Source organism: Erpetoichthys calabaricus, chromosome 16, assembly GCF_900747795.2.
Source record: "Erpetoichthys calabaricus chromosome 16, fErpCal1.3, whole genome shotgun sequence".
In the NCBI taxonomy this organism is placed as follows: Eukaryota; Metazoa; Chordata; class Cladistia; order Polypteriformes; family Polypteridae; genus Erpetoichthys; species Erpetoichthys calabaricus.
The window spans coordinates 23,263,656-23,286,907 of record NC_041409.2 but is presented as its reverse complement, the minus strand read 5'-3'; the positions used below and the strand labels follow the sequence as shown (position 1 = coordinate 23,286,907).

The following is a 23,252-nucleotide window of genomic DNA, read 5'->3' as shown; positions in this document are numbered from 1 at the left end:
GATATATTGTTAGAATGAAATCCCCTAATTATATCAGAAAATGCAATAAAGCTTTGTGCGACAAAAACAGACAGTTCAGTTTTATCATCTTATCACTAAGACTAAGAATGACTTAAAACATTTTAAAATGGACATGGACACCAATAAAACCCCTTAGTCTCTAATAAGAATAATGTATTTAACATCATATTTGTTATTTGCAACTTTTTGGCTTTTGTATTTACAATAAAAGAGGACAGCTCCATGATAAACTAACTAAAGGACTGATCCAAACTATTTGGTATCCTCTTGGTAGGATTCTTCTGCAATGCGAAGGAATTCAAACGTTCTTTTAGGAAATCACTACCTCATACGTTTTCTGTGTCCTTTCATATACTAAACCTTGCAATCATTTAGAAAATACCAATCCATCCATTTCCCAACCCGCTGAATCCGAACACAGGGTCATGGGGGTCTGCTGGAGCCAATCCCAGCCAACACAGGGCACAAGGCAGGGAACCAATCCCGGGCAGGGTGCCAACCCACCGCAGGACACGCACAAACACACCCACACACCAAGCACGCACTAGGGCCAATTTAGAATTGCCAATCCACCTAACCTGCATGTCTTTGGACTGTGGGAGGAAACCGGAGCGCCTGGAGGAAACCCACGCAGACACAGGGAGAACATGCAAGCTCCACGCAGGGTGGAAAATACCAATCTCACCAAGATAATAAAAACAACTACAGTCAATTTGCAGACTAAAAAATATGATGACCAAGTCTTAGACAAACTATTGGACATGGCATTACTGAAATCATGTTCAGAACACTGTTCACTGCAAAATATAATGCAACACATAAAACACAAAGCATTTCCTATATTAAGATTTAATTAGGTGAGATGGAATAACTCAGGCATTTTGTTTATTCTTACCATTGCACCTTCGCTGATTAGTAAATGTACTGTGTTGTGTTTAGAATATTTTTACTGATTAATTATTAAAGTGTGTCATTGCATAATTACTTCAGGCGAAAAGTTTTTGATAATGAAGAAGGCATGATTAGTTATTGTATATCATCCAAATATTCAAAACATTAAAATAGCACCATCATATCATACTGCCTTCCTGTACACAAGGTGACTTTACGACTAGAATCCCTGAGGCCTGCGAAAATAATCGTAATGCTGGGCCAACTTAATTTTACTCACACCTTCTCAAAACTGCGTTAATTGTGCAGCGATATTGCCTTTGTTTTGGAAATGTGTCCATTGGCCGCAGGCAGGCAGCCTGCTATCCCATCCCCCACTGAAGCAGCTTAAGTCAAACACTAAATATTCACAGCAGAAGTCTGTTTATCTGGGAGTGAGGTGTCTGGAATTGTACAGGTAAATATCATTATTTGAAATGCATATATTTCATGTGTGTTCCATATCTATAACGATCTGTGAAAATGTAAGATGACATTTCTTGCTAGGCAAGAAATGTTGAACACAACTAAAAACAAATTTTTTTCATATGCTATAGTAATAATGACAAAATGCTGACATGAAGTGTGTAATGTATGAACACTAAAGTCCAATTATCAAATAAACATTTTCATAAAAAGGTATAACAAAACAAGTGTGGATTTATTCAAGAATAAATTCAATTTACATGTTGCTGTCAATGTGTGAAAAGTACAGCCCAAATATCAACTGATACGAAGTAAAGGCGTTTGCATGCATGTGTGTGTTTGCATCTTTCACAGTGGAAATGCGACGGTCTCACAGATATCTGATTTGCTGATGCAGGGGTAAGATCTGCTGCTTCGTAATCAAGACTTTGCCAATTCAATCTCGGGTCCTTCCTGCATTTAGCGCTTTGAGTGGTGGGCTGCTATTTTTAGTATTATATAATAAAAACATTAATTTGATTTGAGTCTCTAACAAATCAAAACACAAATGTGCCTTTATTCAAGAATAAAACTGAAAAAAAAGAATAAAGAAAAAAAAGAAAAAATATTGCACATATGATTGAGTTTTAACAGCCAGTGTAAAGTTATGGTACTTGTAAAAGTAAGCATTTTTTATTCAGTTTTATTCTCTCAATCACATTCATGTTCCCCCCCCAACCCCCGATCTAACAATGTTAGCATTCAAATAAAGACGTGGTATAATGAAACAAGCGTTTTATGTGCAATTTTTTTATTCAGTTGTGCAAATTTTGTGTCTGAATTCAGCTGCCTCGGTGGAGAATGGGATAGCAGGCCGCCTGCGGCTGATTGACACATTTGCAAAAACAAAGGCAATATCGGTGAGCAATTAATGGAATGATGAGGAGGTGCGAGTAAAATTAAGTTGGCCCGGCATTACAAATATTTTCACAGGCTTAGCTTCAACCAATTGGAATTGGGCACATTATCTGCATTGTGAGGGGGCATCAGTTACGGCACTATGACCATATGGCGCGATTCCTTGAGGGTGATCTGGCTCGTCTGGATCCTCACTGTTGAGGACCCGAGTGGCTGGATGAGGCCAAGGGGATGGCCACGTAACACGTAATCGGTCTGCAGCAGATAGATGGTCATTTCTGGAGGGTGGGTCTGCCTGGGGGGTTGCCAAACGGAATCCTGAGCTGCTTCGGCATGTGGTGCGTGCTATAACCTGACCTGAAACCAATTCCAACATTTGGAGCAAAATGTCTTAAAAATAGTCTATAGGAAGCATCACAGACAGAGCTGTGATAAGGCAGAAGTTCACACATGTCTTTTCATACCTAAAATTGCACTACCTTAAACATAAAAGTGCAGGATATGTAAACAATGCTCTACAGTGCTGTTTGTCATATAGTAAGCGGAGTCAACTCTCACCTTCCATACTTCTCTAACTCTTGCATAAAAAATAAAGGTTAAACAGCATAACTCATGCTAATATCTAAAAAAATCAAGTGTATTATTTACAATGACAATAAAGACTTTAATTTCCTTTTAACAAAACATTGATAACCATAACTTCTACCCAAAGCACTCTACTGTGAATAACAACGGTTAATTTCCTTTAGTAAGCAGCAGATTTAGAAATTAGGAGGAGAGGAAAATTGATATGCCAGTAAACAAATTTGGCAAGGATTAAACAAAAGCAGGCAATTTAAATATTACATACTGCATATAATAATGATGGCTTTAGAATGCAGCACAAGTACAATTGATGAGGGTCTTTAGCTGAGAAGTGAATGCTGGAAAGCTCCACATATAAGCACACCATTTGCCCAAGAATGGATGCCAAAATTTTGTTGGTTTGGCAAGCAGCATGAATAAACTAATCCCAAAAAAACAAAATGTAGCCTTCAAACAGGTTTATATGAGGTGCAGTCTAGTATTAATGGGAATGCAGAGTTTTATAGATTTCCCTTTTTCAATAAACTACAATAATTTCATTTAAAAGCAAAAAAATAAATAAAGTAACATAAAAATAGCAGCTATTACATCCATGGCCCAAAAATGTTTTACATGCAAATGCATGAAGAAATATATATTAATAAGTGAGTAAAGGAAATTAAATGGCATACCAATCGAAGTGTATAAAAATCTAAATATATTTTAGATGAAGTTTAAGCCTGCTTTGGTCTTGGTAATAAGTTAATTGAACTTAATATCCAGGTTCTTTGAGTAGAGCTTAACAGCTATTGATACTGTTACATTAAACTGTAAAATGTAACATTTAAAAATAAAATTATATTTCAGCTAAATCACTCAAATGAGGGGGCAAAGAAATATAATGCAGATTTTGTTTACTCTGACAAAAGCCATTAAATCAATGCTGAATAATCTCTCAGTTATAAACTTACCTGGATAACTTTGTAAAAGTATGCATATTGTCGAGCTGTATTCTTGTACTGGCTGAAGACATCATGAATGGCTTGAGTTGACTGAAGGTACTGTACTTCTTCCTCTTCAAAATATAGAGGGGTGTCATACTCATTGGGTAGAGTTTTAATGTAAGGGAGCCAGAAGGAGTTTGGATCTGCACGCTCGCACAACAAATGAAAAGCAAGGGTAATATTCCCCATGGCCTGAAGGATTCGATCTTGGCTATATAATGGACCTGAAAAAACAGTAAGGAAATGTTTGAAATAATAGGTAATACTCAAAACATATACTGTACCATTTATTACATTTTTTGATGGTGGCTAACTGACGGAAAGGAAAAAAGAAATGGATTTTACAAGCAACGGCACACAAATAAACATACAACATTTAAATTCATACATCATTTTTCTTTATATATAAAAAATTACAAATTTGAGCAAACCTCCAAAACTTTTTCTGTATTACTGGTTATGTTTTCGAGTAACTCTTCTAGAAGCAGTGGTTCAATTTAACATTATATTAAAAGGAGTATACAGAACAGGTGTATAAAATAAAATTCAAAGAAACTGAAAACCTCCTTCCCCTATCCACTTCAGAGAGCTCTGCCATTTGAGAGGCCTCTTTAATGATGTTGTTCATATTTTGAAACAGCAAAAATAGTTTGTAAGTGATCTCAAGTGCTTATTTCAGAACAATATTAATGAATTCCTGCCATCCTCTAAATAATTCTTCAAAATGTCTTTTCAAAAATAATTAAAAATTTTCCAGTTTAATATAAGTATTCATGCAAACAATATAGTATAGGATACTAATAGATTTTCACTGAAAAATATCCCATCTGGAGTTACTCCATATATTGTTGTTAACAGACTGGGAGAAATTTGACATTTTACATCACATTTTAGGAGGATATCTGAGAGACATGCAAAAAGTTTAAACCAAACTGGTCTGAAAGTAACACATACACAAAATATATGGCCTAGTGAGACAGGCACTCATTGATTTCTTTCACAATTTGTATCTTGTCCTGGATACATTTTAGAAAGTTTTATCCAAGACATACATGAGCTATATATAATTTTTAGCTGAATTATGACATGTTTTGCATGGGTTGTAGAAGAGTGCATTTTATTGTTGGCTAAATTCCATTCCTGACCTGTAATACTGATTGAAAGACCCCTATGCCAGAGATCATTTAGGGATAAACTCCTTGAGACTTTGATACCACCCATAACTTCATTAAAGCAAAACAGTGTCACTTCTGGAACAGGTAATGATGGATGACGAGGTAAATTAGTAATTAGAATTTTAAAATATTTCACATATGCTCTGTCACAGAAAGGAAAATTGAGTATACTAAAAAGTTATGCACTCCGACAAGCATATGTAACAGTACCTCACATCATGACACCTCTAAGAATGTTGTCCATAATGTACCTCTGTCTACTACATTAACATGTGCAAAATTCAGTGGTGATAAGTCACAAAGAAGAAGTATGACTCAACAAATTAAGAACGGTGAAGTGAGCATTAACTATGTTAGTAGCTAGCCTATGGTCTAATATGTTACAAGGAGATCCATGGAGGCACTGCATCTCTGACTTAAAATACAAGTGAGTGATATGACCAAAATGATTTTCATGAACAAACAAATAATTTGTGATAACATTAAAAATATATCTCAATATCCAGCAAATAAGGCTTTATGCACAACAGAAACAATCTTCTAATATAGCTGTATGTGTGTCTGTCTAGTGTGTAAATCCAAACTCCTCCACATTTTGAACAAGGGTAATATTCTGTTCCTGAATTTCCTCCTTGGGCAAATTTTTTTAGAGACTGCAATTATGCTTTTTTACGGTAAGTGCCCCTAGGAGGCATTTTTGGGACTTGGAAGAGATGCAAGGTTGCCCCCCACGTTTAGTCAGTAAAAAATTTGGTTTAAGGACAAAGTTTTACTTAAGTAGATGTGTGTTTATTTGTTTACAATAAAATTTAAGCTGTGATGAGGGGGGGTCATATGGTCATACACACACACACACACACACACACACACACACACATGCACATCTCCATTTCTGGGGTGGTGGGGTTGCACAAAAAGTAGCCCTGCATATACGTAGTTAGGAGCTTTGGTTTTAGCATAGCCTTTAAAGTAACGCTCTTTAATAACATTCTCTAATAACAAAACATTTCCAAGTAAGAAGATAAAACTTGCTGTTCTTCTATTACCAGTGGTGTAAAGTAATGAATTATATTTACTTTTGTTAATGTACTGCAGTAGATTATGTAGGGAGTTGAACATTTTGAAATATAAATGCTGTTAAATTTTAAAAAGTTTATTATTTAGTAAGAATTTCACTTTATTATCTTTTCAAGGCAAATTATTACAAAATAAATACAATTGATAAGCTATGTTCAAAGAGCAAAGATCATAATGGCTGATTAAAATAATGCAATAAGTATTTTTGGGGTTGCAGGTCACAAGTCGTAGAGTGCAAAGTGTTTTAGTAAATAACACAATGGCTTTGTGAGTGGGTGCATCTCAGCATTTCAGTATATCGCGGTAAAACAGCCCAGTGTGTGTGCTGTAAATTGTGAGCTGCAAATACTCCAGCCTTACATCTAGTGTGCAGGGAATTAATGTTTTTGTGATTCCTCTATAATGGAGGATGCAGTGGGAAACTCTCCATATAGTGGGAGTAGCACTTATTATAAAATAAAAATTGTACATCACTGGCTCAAAACTTTGTAGCATTATTCAACCTAACAAAAAAACAAAGCAACTCTATTATGTGGTGCAAACTCTGCTTCCCAAAAACTGGAGCTATCTGTGTAAAGCAATAATTCCAGAAATTTCCAAAACCACATGGAAATAAGTTGACTTATTTAAACTAGAATAATATTAAAAATAATACAGCATAAATGCAAAAAACAAATCACACTTAATGGCACTGAAAGAAAGTAATTCCCCATTGTCCAAAAGGATAAGTTACAGCACGGGTGGGCAATGTCAGTCCTAGAGGGCCGCAGTGGCTGCAGGTTTTCATTCTAACCCAATTGCTTAATTAGAAATCAATCCTTGCCAGTCTCAGACTTATTTTTATTTTACGGCTTATTAGTGGTTTTAACTCTGCAATGTCAGGCTCTTGTATTATAGATTTTTTTCCTTTCCAAAAATACCATCCAAATGATCTGAATCTTAAAATGGATGAGTGATTTTCAGTCCATCATGTTTTCCTCTTAAGTTTTTTTTTTTTTTTTATTTGTAACCCAAATAGTGCATGATGAATCCATACAGGTGTAAACGAGAACAACTTAAAGGGAGAACTGCTGGATCCTTTGTAATTTTCATCTTATTGCTAATAAGGTGCCATAAAAACACTGAACTGTTTAAGACTGAACTAAGCAAAAAAAGGGTGGAGAACCTTAACAAGCAAGACCACTAAAATGACAGAAAAATGTCACTTCAGCAATAAGTGCTTCATCAGCAATAAAGGACTCCTCATTAAGAAACTGGGCTTGAACAAAAAACCTAGTCACTGTGGCCCTCCAGGAAAAACGCTGCCCAACCCTGAGCTATAGTAATAGGAGGCATCCTTTTAAAAATAAGCACCTGCACATAAGTGAGGTGCATTAAGCATATACATTATTTCCTAAATGTGGGAACATTTTATTAATGTATATTGGCAAGACTGACATATTTAGCAGTCATTTCTTTTATAAGAATATTGGACTTTGCAAAATTTTTGACCTTAGCTTTCAAAAATTATGATGGTGACAGAACACTGCATGCTTGTTATTGCATGGGAACCAAGGACTGGTAATATGAAGGGCTACAAGCAACAGCTGCATTCTCTTACAACTTCATAAAACCAGCAGCTGACACAGTGCTATATTAGTCTAGACACATTTCAAGTAACAACTGAAAAAATATACAAGATCTATACACCGCAAGTACTTCAGATTAACAATGATCACTTTTGTTTGAAATAAAAAAAAAAAAAATAATCTTGCTTCACTTCCATACATATTTTCCCAAACATTTCCATGTATGTGAGGGAGCGTGGCACAACTACAAGAATCTCAGTTTTTAAAATTTGCTTCTATAAGCTGAGGCTGTACAGATTGCAGTTGCCTTATGTCAACAAGATCAAAGAGCCTTTTGCCATGTAAGCACTGTTGCAATTTATTTGCAAAACTGTGTGCTTTTCCTTTTCTAGCTTTACTTAAATAACATTTATCTTAAACGGCTGTGGAACAGCTACAAGTTTTTTATAATGCTGAACTAATAATAATAATAAAAAAAAAAAAAACTTTGTCAACTACCTGCACTCCCACAAAAGACAACAGTTCTCCAGAGTATGGGACTTAATTTTTATGCTGCAGCTGAAACATGTTGGTCAAGGAGCAAGAAGCAATACTAAAATAATGCTTTCAGTTTATAATAATTTCTTTCAGTTGCTACATGTATTTGAATCATTGTTTTAAGCTACAGCTTGCTATTTTCGGCGGTATGCCAAGAAAGCAGCCAGAGTGGAGGCGGCCAATCTCCTGACTTTCCGAATGCTGTACCTAACATTAGTATGTAGCTGTATGTTGGTGGAGACAGGATGTCAGCTTTCAAAAGACTCAAAAATTATGATCTTAAACTCATTAAAATAACAAACGAAAATCTAGAAATATATAGTATTTTTTCTGTGGTCAATGGATTAGTGTAGAAACCTAGTGCCATCTTGCTTGTTACAATATTGTAAAAGTCAGTTTAGTTTATCATAGTAAGTACAACAAAACACAAAAATAACTGGACCATTAAAAAAAAAAAAAAAAACTAGGAATATTATTTGTCTGGGCATCTGAGCACTCAATAATGAATTTTGGCAAAGGTTTTTATAAATTTACAAGACTACCTGATTGATACTTAAAGGCACAAATTTCAGAGTAATTTCCTTGAGATTTATTTGAATACTTTTTTTAAGGTAGGACATAATTGTGGTGTTTCAGGCGAGAATGAAGTAGGTTCTGTACAGAAGAATAAGGGTCTTCTAGACTGAAGATCACCACAAAACTCTATTGAAAATGATCCCCATATTAATGTTACTGAGGAGATTAAAATATTTTGTAATTAATCATCAATGTCATGTTACTGACCATCCCAGGTAGAAAACAACGATTTGGGACTTTGCTGCTGTCAATATTACCAGTAATGTCTCACTGCTCCATTCATATGGCTACCATGCGTAATATGTTAGACATATATTTTGACTCAACATTTGGCCTGTGTCAAATTAATACAAATTGTTCACCTACTTACTGCCTTAATATTGAGGTAAGGTAGCTCTACTCACCAATCATGGTGCTGCAGAGTGATGACGAGCTGCATGTTGGTTAGGGCATGCAACAAAAGAATTTCCCTATACTCTGTAGATGTGATAACAATGACCCAATAAACCTAAAACCCTACAATACTGCAAGATAATTTGTGGTACTTTAAATACTCAAGCTTACTCTCCCAAGAGATACTAAAGTCTGTGCTGACCAACATTATGTTATCCTCGGCTACATGTTCAGGCTGTCTCTAAAGCTTTAGAAATTACTGCTGCTGTGGAAAATATCCTATATTGTTTCAGTTCCAATGAAGGTAGAAAATTCTTCACCTAACGACTAGAGACAAATAAGGATCATGAATACCTTTGAGGTGCTAGTACTTGCCTCTGAGTCTTCTTGTGAAAGACCATTTGGATTCACTGAAGTTTTCCCATTGGACAAAGACTGAAGTGAAAGATGCTATCCAAACCATCTATCTGCTCTGCAAGACTTATTACCATCTAGAGAAAGCTGGAAGCACTGTGAGGACAATGTTTTTTATTTCCCAATTGCCTTCAATGCCATCCAGCTGTGCTGTTCAGAGGTACACCCAGGGATATACCGGTGGATAAGCCCATGGTTACCTGTATAATGGACTTTGTTGGGCAGACCACAGTTTGTGTGGATCAAGCACCACAAGGAACAGCCTTATCACATGTTCTGTGTACCCTATACTCCTAGAACTATAAATATAATAATAATGTCATGTCATTTGCAGAAATTCTCAGAGGATAGTACACTAATGTGGTGTATTTATAAGAAGATGAGACAGAGTATAGCAGACATGTGGAGATCTTTGTTCCTTGGTGCAAACAGAATTATCTGAAACTCAATATCAGCAAACTAAAGGAACTGGCTATTGACTTTTGCTGCATCAAAAAAGCCTTTATGCCAAGCCCTTACTCAGGGTGTAGCTGTAAAAGTGGTACACTGCTATAAATACTTGGGGGTCCACATCAATGACAAGTTGGACTGGTTCTCATAACAAAGATGACACTTAATAAGAAAGTGCACAGCAGACTGTTTTAATTTAGGAGACTCTATTTCTTTTATGTGGGTAGTGAACTCTTTAACTCTGATAGCCTATATGATTTTGTATGCTGTAGTGTGCTGAGCCAATAACATCACTTCTAGAGAGGCCCACTTAATTAACAAGCTAATTAAAAAGGCAGACTCAGTTAAAGGACACACTCTCAACCTGTTTAATAGCAGCGGAGGAGAGAATGAAGACAAAACTGATGGTCATTATGAATAATGCTGCACATCTTCTCTGTGACATACTATCAATGAGTACTTTTAGCCAACAAATTATTCATCAGGATTTTATTGAGGGCTTCTTCATATCTACGGCAATTTGACCTTATAATGTCTTACTATGACTGCTCTCTTATCATTAAATAAGTCAGAAGATGCATGTAGACAAATTAATATGAAAAGACAAAATCATATGTATGGAAAATGCAAGTAAAAACTACATATGAAAATAGCTCACAGTGGTGATGGTATGGCACCGTAATAACACATGCTGAAAAGAAAAACAGCATAAACCACAATTGGAAATGCTCTGAATACGAACTAGGGAAATTTCAGCATACAACTGCAGGAATGGAGTTATTAAAAAAACAATCAAACAAACAAAAAAAAAAAAAAAAACACCCCACACACACACAGGCTTTATTTATTGCCATTTTTATCCTATTAACACTAGAATTACCAGAGCCTACGAAAAAACTCGTATATCCGGCCCACCTTAAATCGCTTCTTAAAACGTCTCTCACCTCTCCGCCAGCGTCTTTTGTCATCTAAATGTACTGATAAAGACAAGCTGCCAGCAGCCGGCTATTCCATCCCCCCAACGACTTAGAACGTAAACAGGCTTTTCCCAGCTCTTGCCTTGATTGATTACCTGGGAGTGAAGTGGAGTTTTAGAGTAGAAATAATAAGATTGTTATTTGAAACACACACATTTCATATGTGTTGCATTTCTACAGTAATCTGTGTAAACACATTGTTAAAACAGAAACGTGTTATATATTCTAGTAGCAATTGACAAAATGTAGGCATAAACTATATAATGTATGAAGCCTGAAGTCCAAATATCAAAGAAACACTTTCACAAAAGGTACAAAAAAAAAGCCACCGCCAAAAAAACCCGCCTTAGTGTGAGACATTGACATGATTTAACTATCACTGCTTCCGTGGCGCAACAGTATCAGTCGCTGACTGGGAATCAGAAGGTCATGAGTTCGATCCTGCACAACTCCCATTTGAGAAGTGTTCTTATTTTCACTATTTTAGAATAAAAAGATACATTTGATTTCAGTCTGTAACAGCTGGTGTAATTTATGATATTTGTAAAGGTTAGCTTTTTTTTTAAAATTCACTTTTCATTGTCTCAGTCGCGTTCAGGATCCATCCCTACCGCCCCCCACCTGACACTGCTGTTTTTACATAAAGACGCGCTATAGTTCTGCAGTGTATCACGATACATACGACCGCGTGTTTTTTTCCCCCAGTATTGCCAGTCCCCACGTGTTGCCGTATGCTGTTTCTTTTGTACTCCAGGACATGCAGAGGAAAGCATAGTAAAGAGCAGTAACTTCAGCGCTATATGCAATCATCAGACACTCCCCATCTGATACTACTGTTTTCACATAAAGACGCGCTAAAGCCCTGCAGTGTACTTGTGACTGCACTGTCGTACCAATGCTTGCGAACTGAAGTGTCTGCATGCACTTTTCGTGGCATTATACGTGTATTTTTTGAGCATGCCCATGTAGCTCAAACACAGGAACATATGTTGATGTAAAAGTATAACAAAACAAGTGCACTTTTATTCAAGACTATAACCGAAGAAAAAAGAAAGCAAGTTACAGTAGGCGGTTGATATGACAGCTTGCATGGTGGAATGCTAAGAACTGCTGATTTCCACTCTGTGCTATATAACTTAACATTTGAATCTGATGATTAGTGTGCGCAAGAACATGCAGGTGGCCAGTTGCTGAGTGCTACAACGCACATTTTAAAAAAAGAAAGAGACAAATATATGTGACGTTTTGAAGAAATCATTTTATGACGCGAATAGTACCAATCAGAAAACATCGAAGTAATGCAATATTATTTGAAAACGAACAGCGTCAGGTTGGGTGTGAAGTTATACTGGCGCTGTTTGAGTTAGATCAGAAGCTGAATAAGCTGAAAAAGCTCCTGTTCTGACTCTAAGTAAAAAAGCATGAATTAAACAACAGAAATAACCGCGATTGACATTTTAAAGTTAACGATTTACAGTGCATACCAATTTATAAATTCAATGTCCGTTTGAGGAAAAAAAAAAAACACTTTCTTCAAAGCTGGGAATCGAACTCGCGTCTCTGTGGCACAGTAAGGCAGTGGTGCTCCAAGTCAGCAAACCGTCCTTAACTTATTTTTTTTCAAGATCCATAACACACAGACAAACAGAGCACTGCGTAATACAGAGACAGACAGGCAGAGATATACAAACAAACAGGGAAGGCACATGTACTGAAAGAAAAAGCACTGAATAAGCTCACCCACTCTAACATCACCCCTTCCCCCGATCTGACTCTCTAAGTAACAGCGCAAGTACAGACACAAATCAAGTGCATGTGTGTACTGTATAATATTAACAAAAGAGCAGCTTACTACTGAAAACGGCAAATATAGGAGTGAGTGGGGATCGAACCAGTACTCTTGATCACACTTGGTGATATCGATCGCGGTTATTTCTGTTGATTAATTCATGCTTTTTTACTTAAGAGTCAGAACAGGTGCTTTTTCAGCTTCTGATCTGACTCAAACAGCGCCAGTATAACTTCACACCCAACCTGACGCTGTTCGTTTTCAAATAATATTGCATTACTTCGACAATGTTTTCTGATTGGTACTATTCGCGTCATAAAATGATTTCTTCAAAACGTCACATATATTTGTCTCTTTCTTTTTTTAAAATGTGCGTTGTAGCACTCAGCAACTGGCCACCTGCATGTTCTTGCGCACACTAATCATCAGATTCAAATGTTAAGTTATATAGCACAGAATGGAAATCAGCAGTTCTTAGCATTCCACCATGCAAGCTGTCATATCAACCGCCTACTGTAACTTGCTTTCTTTTTTCTTCGGTTATAGTCTTGAATAAAAGTGCACTTGTTTTGTTATACTTTTACATCAACATATGTTCCTGTGTTTGAGCTACATGGGCATGCTCAAAAAATACACGTATAATGCCACGAAAAGTGCATGCAGACACTTCAGTTCGCAAGCATTGGTACGACAATGCAGTCACAAGTACACTGCAGGGCTTTAGCGCGTCTTTATGTGAAAACAGTAGTATCAGATGGGGAGTGTCTGATGATTGCATATAGCGCTGAAGTTACTGCTCTTTACTATGTTTTCCTCTGCATGTCCTGGAGTACATAAGAAACAGCATACGGCAACACGTGGGGACTGGCAATACTGGGGGAAAAAAACACGCGGTCGTATGTATCGTGATACACTGCAGAACTATAGCGCGTCTTTATGTAAAAACAGCAGTGTCAGGTGGGGGGCGGTAGGGATGGATCCTGAACGCGACTGAGACATTGAAAAGTGAATTTTAAAAAAATAAAGCTAACCTTTACGAATATCATAAATTACACCAGCTGTTACAGACTGAAATCAAATATATCTTTTTATTCTAAAATAGTGAAAATAAGAACACTTCTCAAATGAGAGTTGTGCAGGATCGAACTCATGACCTTCTGATTCCCAGTCAGCGACTGATACTGTTGCGCCACGGAAGCAGTGATAGTTAAATCATGTCAATGTCTCACACTAAGGCGGGTTTTTTTGGCGGTGGCTTTTTTTTTGTACCTTTTGTGAAAGTGTTTCTTTGATATTTGGACTTCAGGCTTCATACATTATATAGTTTATGCCTACATTTTGTCAATTGCTACTAGAATATATAACACGTTTCTGTTTTAACAATGTGTTTACACAGATTACTGTAGAAATGCAACACATATGAAATGCGTGTGTTTCAAATAACAATCTTATTATTTCTACTCTAAAACTCCACTTCACTCCCAGGTAATCAATCAAGGCAAGAGCTGGGAAAAGCCTGTTTACGTTCTAAGTCGTTGGGGGGATGGAATAGCCGGCTGCTGGCAGCTTGTCTTTATCAGTACATTTAGATGACAAAAGACGCTGGCGGAGAGGTGAGAAAGGTTTTAAGAAGCGATTTAAGGTGGGCCGGATATACGAGTTTTTTCGTAGGCTCTGGTAATTCTAGTGTTAAGGAGTTAGTTCAGAAGCAGATTTGTGTATGCTTGGAGAGTGAACTGAAGTGACCAATAACATGTAGTGTAATTTAATATAATAGTTTAACTTAACAATAATAATAAAATAATAGTTTAACTTGTCGTGTCACAAATTTCTAACAGCGGATGAAATATTGAAATAACTGCATTTTAATACAATGTCATTCCCAGTCTTGATAAAGGAACGGAGGTTTTAAATTTAGTCTCACATTAGAATGCACACATCTACAAATGTCCATCCAAGCATCCACCCATTTTCTAACCAGTTCAGGGGCATGCGGGGAACCTCACCTGCATACATAACCATGCATACAGTATAGGACTGGGGGGATATAGTGGGAAACCGCACACTCCCCCGTGCTAATAACAGTCGAAACAAGTACATACCAAAGCAAGTTTTAAATGAAGTTGGTGTTTGGCTTATCTACACTGGAGATTAAACGAGCTACTCCATTTGTTATCAAAATAAAATTTCTTTCATGACATGTACTGGATATATTTTATATTTATTTATATTTATGTTTTAGTAGTTTGATTACACAAATACATACACAATTAAAGAGTTCATGCAAGTCTGTGAAAAACAAAATATAATTGCGCACTCTTTAGTATTCCACCATGTTCTAAATTCAAATGCTCAGTGACTTTTTCAAATGCAAAAAAGGTAAAATTTTAAAAATCAAAGAAAAATGCAGCTTTCTCACCTAGTACAGAATTTTTTGCTGATTCAACTGTCATCAACATTTTCCTGGGAACCCAAAGAAAGAGTTCTTCTGCCTAAAACATTAAAAGTATAATCACTACATCTTAAAGATATTTAGAAACATCTATAACAAGAAAAAGAAATTTCATTGTGGAAAATTATGTGTATCCTTTATGATATTAAAAAAGGGAAGTTTTAAAGATAAAAACACATTCTCCTTCATTCTCACTCAGGGCTGACAACCTAGGAGTCATTGTTCGAATGCACTACAGTACATGAAGCAAAAGAAAATAATTCTGATACACACTACAGAAGTTCAATAACTCAGTATTTAAAGTCACCATATATACATATATACACATATATACATATACACATACATATTATATATACATATATACACACACACACACACACACACACACACAGTAATAAATGTGCATGTATACCGAGGCTAATATCCTTTTCTGTGGAGCTATTAGTCCTAGCTCTGGTGCTAACTGGCTAGGGCTACTGTAACAGCTGGCAATAAAAAGAGTGGAGGCCATGCATGGAATGACTATGTGTCATAATAGCAGTTGTGCTATTATGAATGTTCAGTTATTGACAGTAATAATACAAAGCATTTTCTGTTAAGGAATTTCACGTTTTATCTCTTTTTGAAAGAAGCATTATTCTAAATCTGTGTTACTGGTGAGGAATTTTCCTCTTTTAGACAGAAGAAGACACATGTGAGCATGGATCATTGGAACCAAAGCCACCATATCTACTGCTGTGCTAAATTCAAACATGGCCGATTAGCCTGTTATTGACATGGATTACCTGCACAGTGAAATTCTGTCTGTCAGCTGAGCTGTGCATGCCACTGGTTACTATATGAACCACAAAAAAACCAACTGCATTATACTGCTTTTGATATATTAATTCTTTTTAGTCATAATTTACACCTTTCGTTTATGGGTACTATAAGGTAATTATTTTAGAAACTAATAACTGATGGAGAACTACAAAGAACAAAGCACAAGGCTTTGTCACACTAAGTTCCAATTCACCAAATATGAAATCAGTTAATGTTTAAAAAATGACAAAGCACAAATGCTACTGTTTCTCGATTACAAGATAGATAGATAGATAGATACTTTATTAATCCCAATGGGATTAGACAAACTGCAGGTAAATGTGCAATACCGTATGTCTACACGAACAAATGAAAACTATATTTACATAAACTGGTACAAAAGTGTGATTAAGATATTCTTGTAATGCAGTGTGAAATAGGACATCTGTGTGGTAGTTGGACTGCTTGGGGCTTTTTAAAGCTGCCCTGGCTTTTGGCTGTGCTTTTTTTTTTTTTTACTGCGTCTTCCTTTCAGATTTTTTTTTTAACAGACTAAACACACAGTTAGACATTAGGGTTTTTTTTTTTGTCACGATTAAATAAAATACAACACCAAACAGCAAACAAGCTCTCACTTTCAGTTTCAGCTGGTCCTTCTGCTCTTAAGATCCTAAAACTAAACACCACAGCTGTTTAATGTAATCTTATTATAAAGAACTAAATAACACAAAAACTCGATGGCAAATTACTGAAATTTCAGTAAAGTTATTAATAAAAACACATCTGATACAGCATGACTAAAATTAAAAAAACATTTTGAAATAAAAGACAATGTCTAAATGAAATACTTACACATTCACAAAAAGAAATTTTATCTTATATCTGGTACAGATGTCACCCTCAATGATTTCATCAATAATATTCCATCATAAAGGGTCATTGTCTCTAATAACCAAAATTGAGCACAGAAAGCTACAGCATTTGAGGGTACACATTCTGCCTATTCTACTCTAATGTGAGGAAACATTCCATGCTATCATGTGAAAAGTTTTACCAAGACAGAGTAAGTGATTCAGCAAATATAGTCGCCTCACAAATCACTGTGTATAAAAATAAGATGAGAATCAAAATGTGAAGAGAAAAAAAAAAAAAAAAAAAAAACGCTGAAAGAAAGAAGTTTTCACATACTTTTTATCTGTCTATTAAACTAGCAAAAGTTCCACACTGCTTTATGATGGCCACTTTATCTTCCAAAGACATACAGTCTTTACAGCTTCAATGACTCTAGACTCTTTACCTTGATATAACTCACAATAAAAGGTAATAAAACCATTCATAAAATTTTTTATTTAAAGTGCACCTGAACTTGTACCATTTTCCTTAGACAGTTAACAGATAAGAAGAGCTTGTAATCTCCCAGGGCTGTAATTATATATTAGAACATCTAGAGTCAGTTTTGCTTTTAACACAAATATTCCAATACTTTGTACTTCTACCTTACAGCTCCACAGTTTTGGGTTTAAATATCTGCCCAGGAATTGCCTGTTTTCAGTTTACACGTTGTCTGTTTCTATGTGGGCTTTCTTGGAGATTTTTTTCTAGGAATAACCATCTCCTTGTTTCCCAGTCTGGAAGGATGGGCTCCTCACAATCTTAAAACTGGATTACGTGTGTTCTTTAAAGAGATAGATGACAGAAGTGGGTATCAGTCCTTTCATGATTGACTACTGAATTTAATTTCTAATAAGCAGCATTTAAAGAAAGTTGGAGTATTACAGGAAGCAGTAACTCTTTTGTACGTGCCTGTTACTGAACAAATTTTAAATTTTGACCTCCTCTATCTTAACATGGCATAGCCATGTCTCTTTATTCCAAAAAAAAAAAAAAAAAAAAAAATTTATAATTTACTACATTCTTCCAAACTAAAAAATAAAGCCTTAAAAATGTTATCTTATATGTTACATCCCATTCATCTTCTCTTTGCTAAAGCTCTGTCTGTTAAACGGCTAAAGTCTACTGCATCAAATACAGAATTTACCACCAAGTTTCAAGATTTGAAGTTGATTATTTAGAGGTTTTGTGTACATCTTTGTAATATAACGTTAACCAGATAAGTACATCATGAATATACACAATTGTTTTGCTGGCCTTCTTATTTTTGGATATTATTGGGGAATAATACTTACTTTTGCCTTTAAGCTAAAAGTTTGGATCGGTATTTTATTTGTTTGAGCATCACTAAAATGAGCATGAATGAAAATATACCAGGGAAAATATTACAGTTTAAAATAATACAAAATGTGCACAAATTACTTTGTAAATAAAATTATTAATAAGCTCTATATTTGAGTGTCATCAGTCTCCACAATATACATGTAAAATGTTAAGTAGGCCAACCTTGATAGGCTTGGTTGCTTTCAAGCCAAACCCTTCTTCAGGAAAATAAGAAATTTCAAATCCATCAGTTGAAGCTCCATTTTCCAAAGCCCAAGCTAGCAATTCAGGAAAGAAATCCTCCCTTGAACCTTTGAATGTAACAGAAAACCCTGCAAAAACATGAAGGTGAGAAAAAATATATGTATAATATGTACAAATGTATCTTGATTGAAACCTGTGTACAATTACTATCAATATAACACTGATGCATTTAAAATTTTATACAATTATTTCCAGCTTAATACTGAGACAAGAATAACTACATAGAATGGGAAATAATTTTAAAAATTACAGCTGTTTGCACTTTTCTACATATTTCTACAATTTGTTCAGCAAATTTGGTTTTAGAGTAAGAGGCAATACTCAAGGAAAAAAATTAGAGAGGCCAGAAACCACAACCCCTGTAGACTAAAAATAGTTAGAATTTCAGACTGACATTTCTATTATTATCTTTTGTAACTTCAGAATATGTTTTAATAAGACAGATAATTAAAAACAAAAATTGTGCTCTAGTTGTAAAATTAGCTTGACTGCAAGCTTACAGATACAGAACTCCCCTATGTAAAAATAACTTGGACGACTGAAAATAAAGGTATTTGTTTATATATATATATATATATATATATATATATATATATATATATATATATATAGTGGTAGGTGGCCTGGACACAGACAGGCGGACATCATTTGAATCACCCAACACACACTTTATTTACAAATATTTACAATAAAGTGAACACACAACCCCCAAAACTCCCCCAAAGTTCAGGCCTCTCACACAATGCCTTTCTTCAGGCTGCCTCCTTTCCTCTCTTCCCGAAGCTCCGTTCTTCTCCCCTCCTGAGTCAAGCCATCGAACGGAGGGAGGCAGCCCCTTTTATAATCACCTGGACGTGGTCCAGGTGCCCCCCGATAATCTTCCGCCAGCACTCCTCAGTGTGGCGGAAGTACCGGCTGCACACCCGCAAGCATTCAGGGTGTCCCTGGTCGTCTTCCCCCCCAGCCACTATACAGTAATCCCTCCTCCATCGCGGGGGTTGCGTTCCAGAGCCACCCGCGAAATAAGAAAATCCGCGAAGTACAAACCATATGTTTATATGGTTATTTTTATATTGTCATGCTTGGGTCACAGATTTGCGCAGAAACACATGAGGTTGTAGAGAGACAGGCACGTTATTCAAACACTGCAAACATACATTTGTCTCTTTTCAAAAGTTTAAACTGCTCCATGACAAGACAGAGATGACAGTTCCGTCTCACAATTAAAAGAATGCAAACATATCTTCCTCTTCAAAGGAGTGCTTGTCAGGAGCAGATGTCAGAAAGATAGAGAAAAGCAAACAAATCAATGGGGCTTTTTGACTTTTAAGTATGCGAAGCACCGCGGCACAAAGCTGTTGAAGGCGGCAACTCACACCCCCTCCATCAGGAGCAGAGAGAGAGAGAGAGAGAGAGAGAGAGAGAGACAGAGAAAAACAAACAATCGAAAATCAATACGTGCCCTTCGAGCTTTTAAGTATGCGAAGCACCATGCAGCATGTCGCTTCAGGAAGCAGCTGCACAGAAGGTAGCAACCGTGAAGATAATCTTTCAGCATTTTTAGACGAGCGTCCGTATCGTCTAGGTGTGCGAACAGCCCCCCTCCTCAATCCCCCTATGTCAGGATCAGAGAAAGTCAGCGCAAGAGAGAGAGAGAGAGAGAGAGAGAGAAAAGTACGTTGGGTAGCTTCTCAGCCATCTGCCAATAGCGTCCCTTGTATGAAATCAACTGGGCAAACCAACTGAGGAAGCATGTACCAGAAATTAAAAGACCCATTGTCCGCAGAAATCCGCGAACCAGCAAAAAATCCGCGATATATATTTAAATATGCTTACATATAAAATCCGCGATGGAGTGAAGCGCGATATAGCGAGGGATTACTGTAATATATATATATACACACACACACACATACATACATACATACATTTTTATTTCCTTATCATACCTATGAAACATTTTCTAAATCATACTTCTAAAAATATAGCATGATAAATTCAGAAGAGCAACATTTAAACACTAATTTAAAACAATATTATAGAGTGTTATAACTATAATTATTATGCAATACCTTTTTGCTTTTTACGAATTTTCTCAACTAGTGAACGAATCTGCACATACTCTTCCCATTCCTTTCCTGGGGATGGGCTGGGACTACTGCATTCTGCAAAGAGGATGGATAAAGGAAATAAAAATAAGACAAATTATTTGGTTGTCTTTAATATAGTCAAAAAAATAAAAGACAAGCACAATACATCAATACATATAATATAACAAATTTAAAATTGCAATTCTCCTGCAAGAAAAAAATACTGTAGTTGTCTAAAGTATAACTGATTTATTTGTATAGTCAATAGACAACCAGTCATAGCTATTAATTTCTCAAAGGATGAGTTTGTAGCCAATTTCAGACACATACCGATTACACTTTTTTTACCCCACTGTTCCAAACTGTGCTTCCTAATTTTTCTCTTAAATGTAATTCTCTCAGCTACCCACAATGTGTTGCCAAGTTTAGCTTTCAATTTTCTCCTTCTTCAAGGAGACAGATATAACAGTTGTAATACTGAAACTGGCAGGAACATTCAGCAAAAATAAGCAGAATCAGAGAAGCAGAAAGATTCACATTCAAAAGAGGTGATTATCAGGTGATGTACATAATAGATCAAGGGATTAAGTTATCTGCAGGTAGCATCTTCCTCAGACTTCAAGGAAACAATAGGTGCATTGTACAGTTTACATAGAAGCAACATTGGGAGTCCAGTCATAATTTACATTTTACTCTAGTACTGTCTTATAAAAAATAAATAAATAACTCCACTGACCATTAAGGCATTGAAGCTTCAGGCAGACAAACACATCCACCAACAGCCACAGACAATTCAGAATACTCAAATGAACAAAAATAACAAGCATAATATGAACTTCCTTCATCCATACATGGATAATTTGAACCTTTTTAAAATGTTTGTATCTTTGAATAGACTAAATCCTCTATGAGTACATGAAAGCTACTTTTGAAAGGAAAATTTATATGGTAATTCTGTTAACATTTACTGCCCTGAAATGTAACATTTTGACACAAGCTAAATGAAGATTTACAACATTTAAACTATACAACAGAACCTAAAGAAGAAAAAAGAATATAGAATGAAAGTAACAAGAAGTAGAAAAAAAAGTAAAAAAACTTATTGTTATGTAGTCAATTCCAGACATTTACTACACATAAATTAAAAAAAAAATTACTCTAAAACATACTGTTAGACTAATTTTTAAAGCTGTCAAAACAGAACAATTTTATTTGGGATCTACAAATTCATCCATCAGCAGCTCTAAAAACAAACAGATAATTACAGATACATTAAAAACATACCAAAATTGTTTTTAATGTTGTTAATTATGCACAAAACAGAACAACTGTGTATTAAAATAAAATGTAGAAGTATATTAACTAAATCTTACTTTGTAGAAGCTCAGAGATTAGATTCAGCATCTCTTTGGGGGAGCCTGCTGAGGTGGACCCACTACCAGATTTCTGTGTTTTCACTCTGCTTTTCTTCCCCATGTTTCTGCTAAAATAAATTTTAGATCAAAATAAACATTGTACCTGTAAACAAAGCCTGCCGAATGTGGTCACTGAAGAGTTTTGAAAATATGCAAATTAAGGGCAATTCATTGTCAGTCATAATTGCTTATCATTTTAAAACATCTTATGTACAAGATTACAAATTATACAACAGAAAAGAATAATGGCATTATGGTTTGACCTTCCAAATATTTAGCCTTCTTAAAGGCAGTTAATCCAGTTTAGACTGCTTCCCTGTACTTTTAATTTACTTTTCTGATATAAATTTATTTAATGCAACAATAAAAGTGACATTCATAATATTTATGTCTTTAACTTCTCAGTCTTCTATATTGTTCCTTCTTGAGCTTTCCTAAGAGCACTGCAACATTAACAACATTGTAAACTTCATCTTAAGATCATTATTATTTTACGAGTCTTTACCAAAACCCATCGTAACTAAAGTAACACTTTAAATCCTTTGTAACATGTGCTTCAAAACCCATGTTAATTACCAAGTGCTTCTGAAATTGGTTACATTTTGCACCACCTTTAGCAACAGGCAGTGGTTGCCAGACAGAGCAATTTTTATAATGAAAACTATATTAATAAAATAATACATTTACAAAGCTCTTCAAATTTTCAAAAGGATACATCAGGAAGATCCACCTCTACCAGTAATTTAGTGATAAAAAGTTCCTTCTTCAATTCAGAATCATAGCATTATCAGATTGCATTTCATGTTTATTATGTGCATCAATTTTTATGAATGTATATATTTAACAATATAAAAAAACTGCACATTTTGAGCATATGACTAAATAACTGACACATTAATTATGCAAAATGAGCAACATAAGATTGTTTTGTTTTTTCCATAGATGTTTTTAAATCGTTTTACATTCTCTTCTGCATAAAAACCATGAGGTTAAAATATTTTATCAACTACAAAGTAAAATATATTAAAAATATAAATTTTTGGAGGGGATCATTCTTTTAAAGTACTATAGAATCTACGTTGTAGCTGTAGCTAGCTTTATTTAACAGAGACATTTTCTGAATTGGAATTGGTTAAGGATAGAAGGAAGAACAAACAAACAAAGGACAAGGAGTCAAGGTAGGTATTCTTGATGGGAGATAGAACAGCTGCAATA

General features: G+C 35.5%; 1 protein-coding gene across 3 annotated transcripts in view; it reads right to left on the bottom strand.

Annotated features, from left to right (window-relative positions):
- The window catches only part of setd3 (SET domain containing 3, actin histidine methyltransferase), a 101,107-nt gene that overhangs the window by 55,266 nt on the left and 22,589 nt on the right, over window positions 1–23,252 (bottom strand). For 2 of the 3 annotated variants that reach the window (XM_028821516.2, XM_028821517.2), the window contains exons 2-6: window positions 21,996–22,105; window positions 20,605–20,697; window positions 18,452–18,600; window positions 15,218–15,290; window positions 3,810–4,066 (exon numbers count right to left, since the gene is read on the bottom strand). In XM_028821516.2, the coding sequence (XP_028677349.1) occupies window positions 3,810–4,066; window positions 15,218–15,290; window positions 18,452–18,600; window positions 20,605–20,697; window positions 21,996–22,098 (675 nt within the window). In that variant the 5' untranslated portion in view covers window positions 22,099–22,105. The remainder of the gene's footprint in view (window positions 1–3,809; window positions 4,067–15,217; window positions 15,291–18,451; window positions 18,601–20,604; window positions 20,698–21,995; window positions 22,106–23,252) is intronic. The other variant, XM_028821518.2, reaches the window with a different exon arrangement.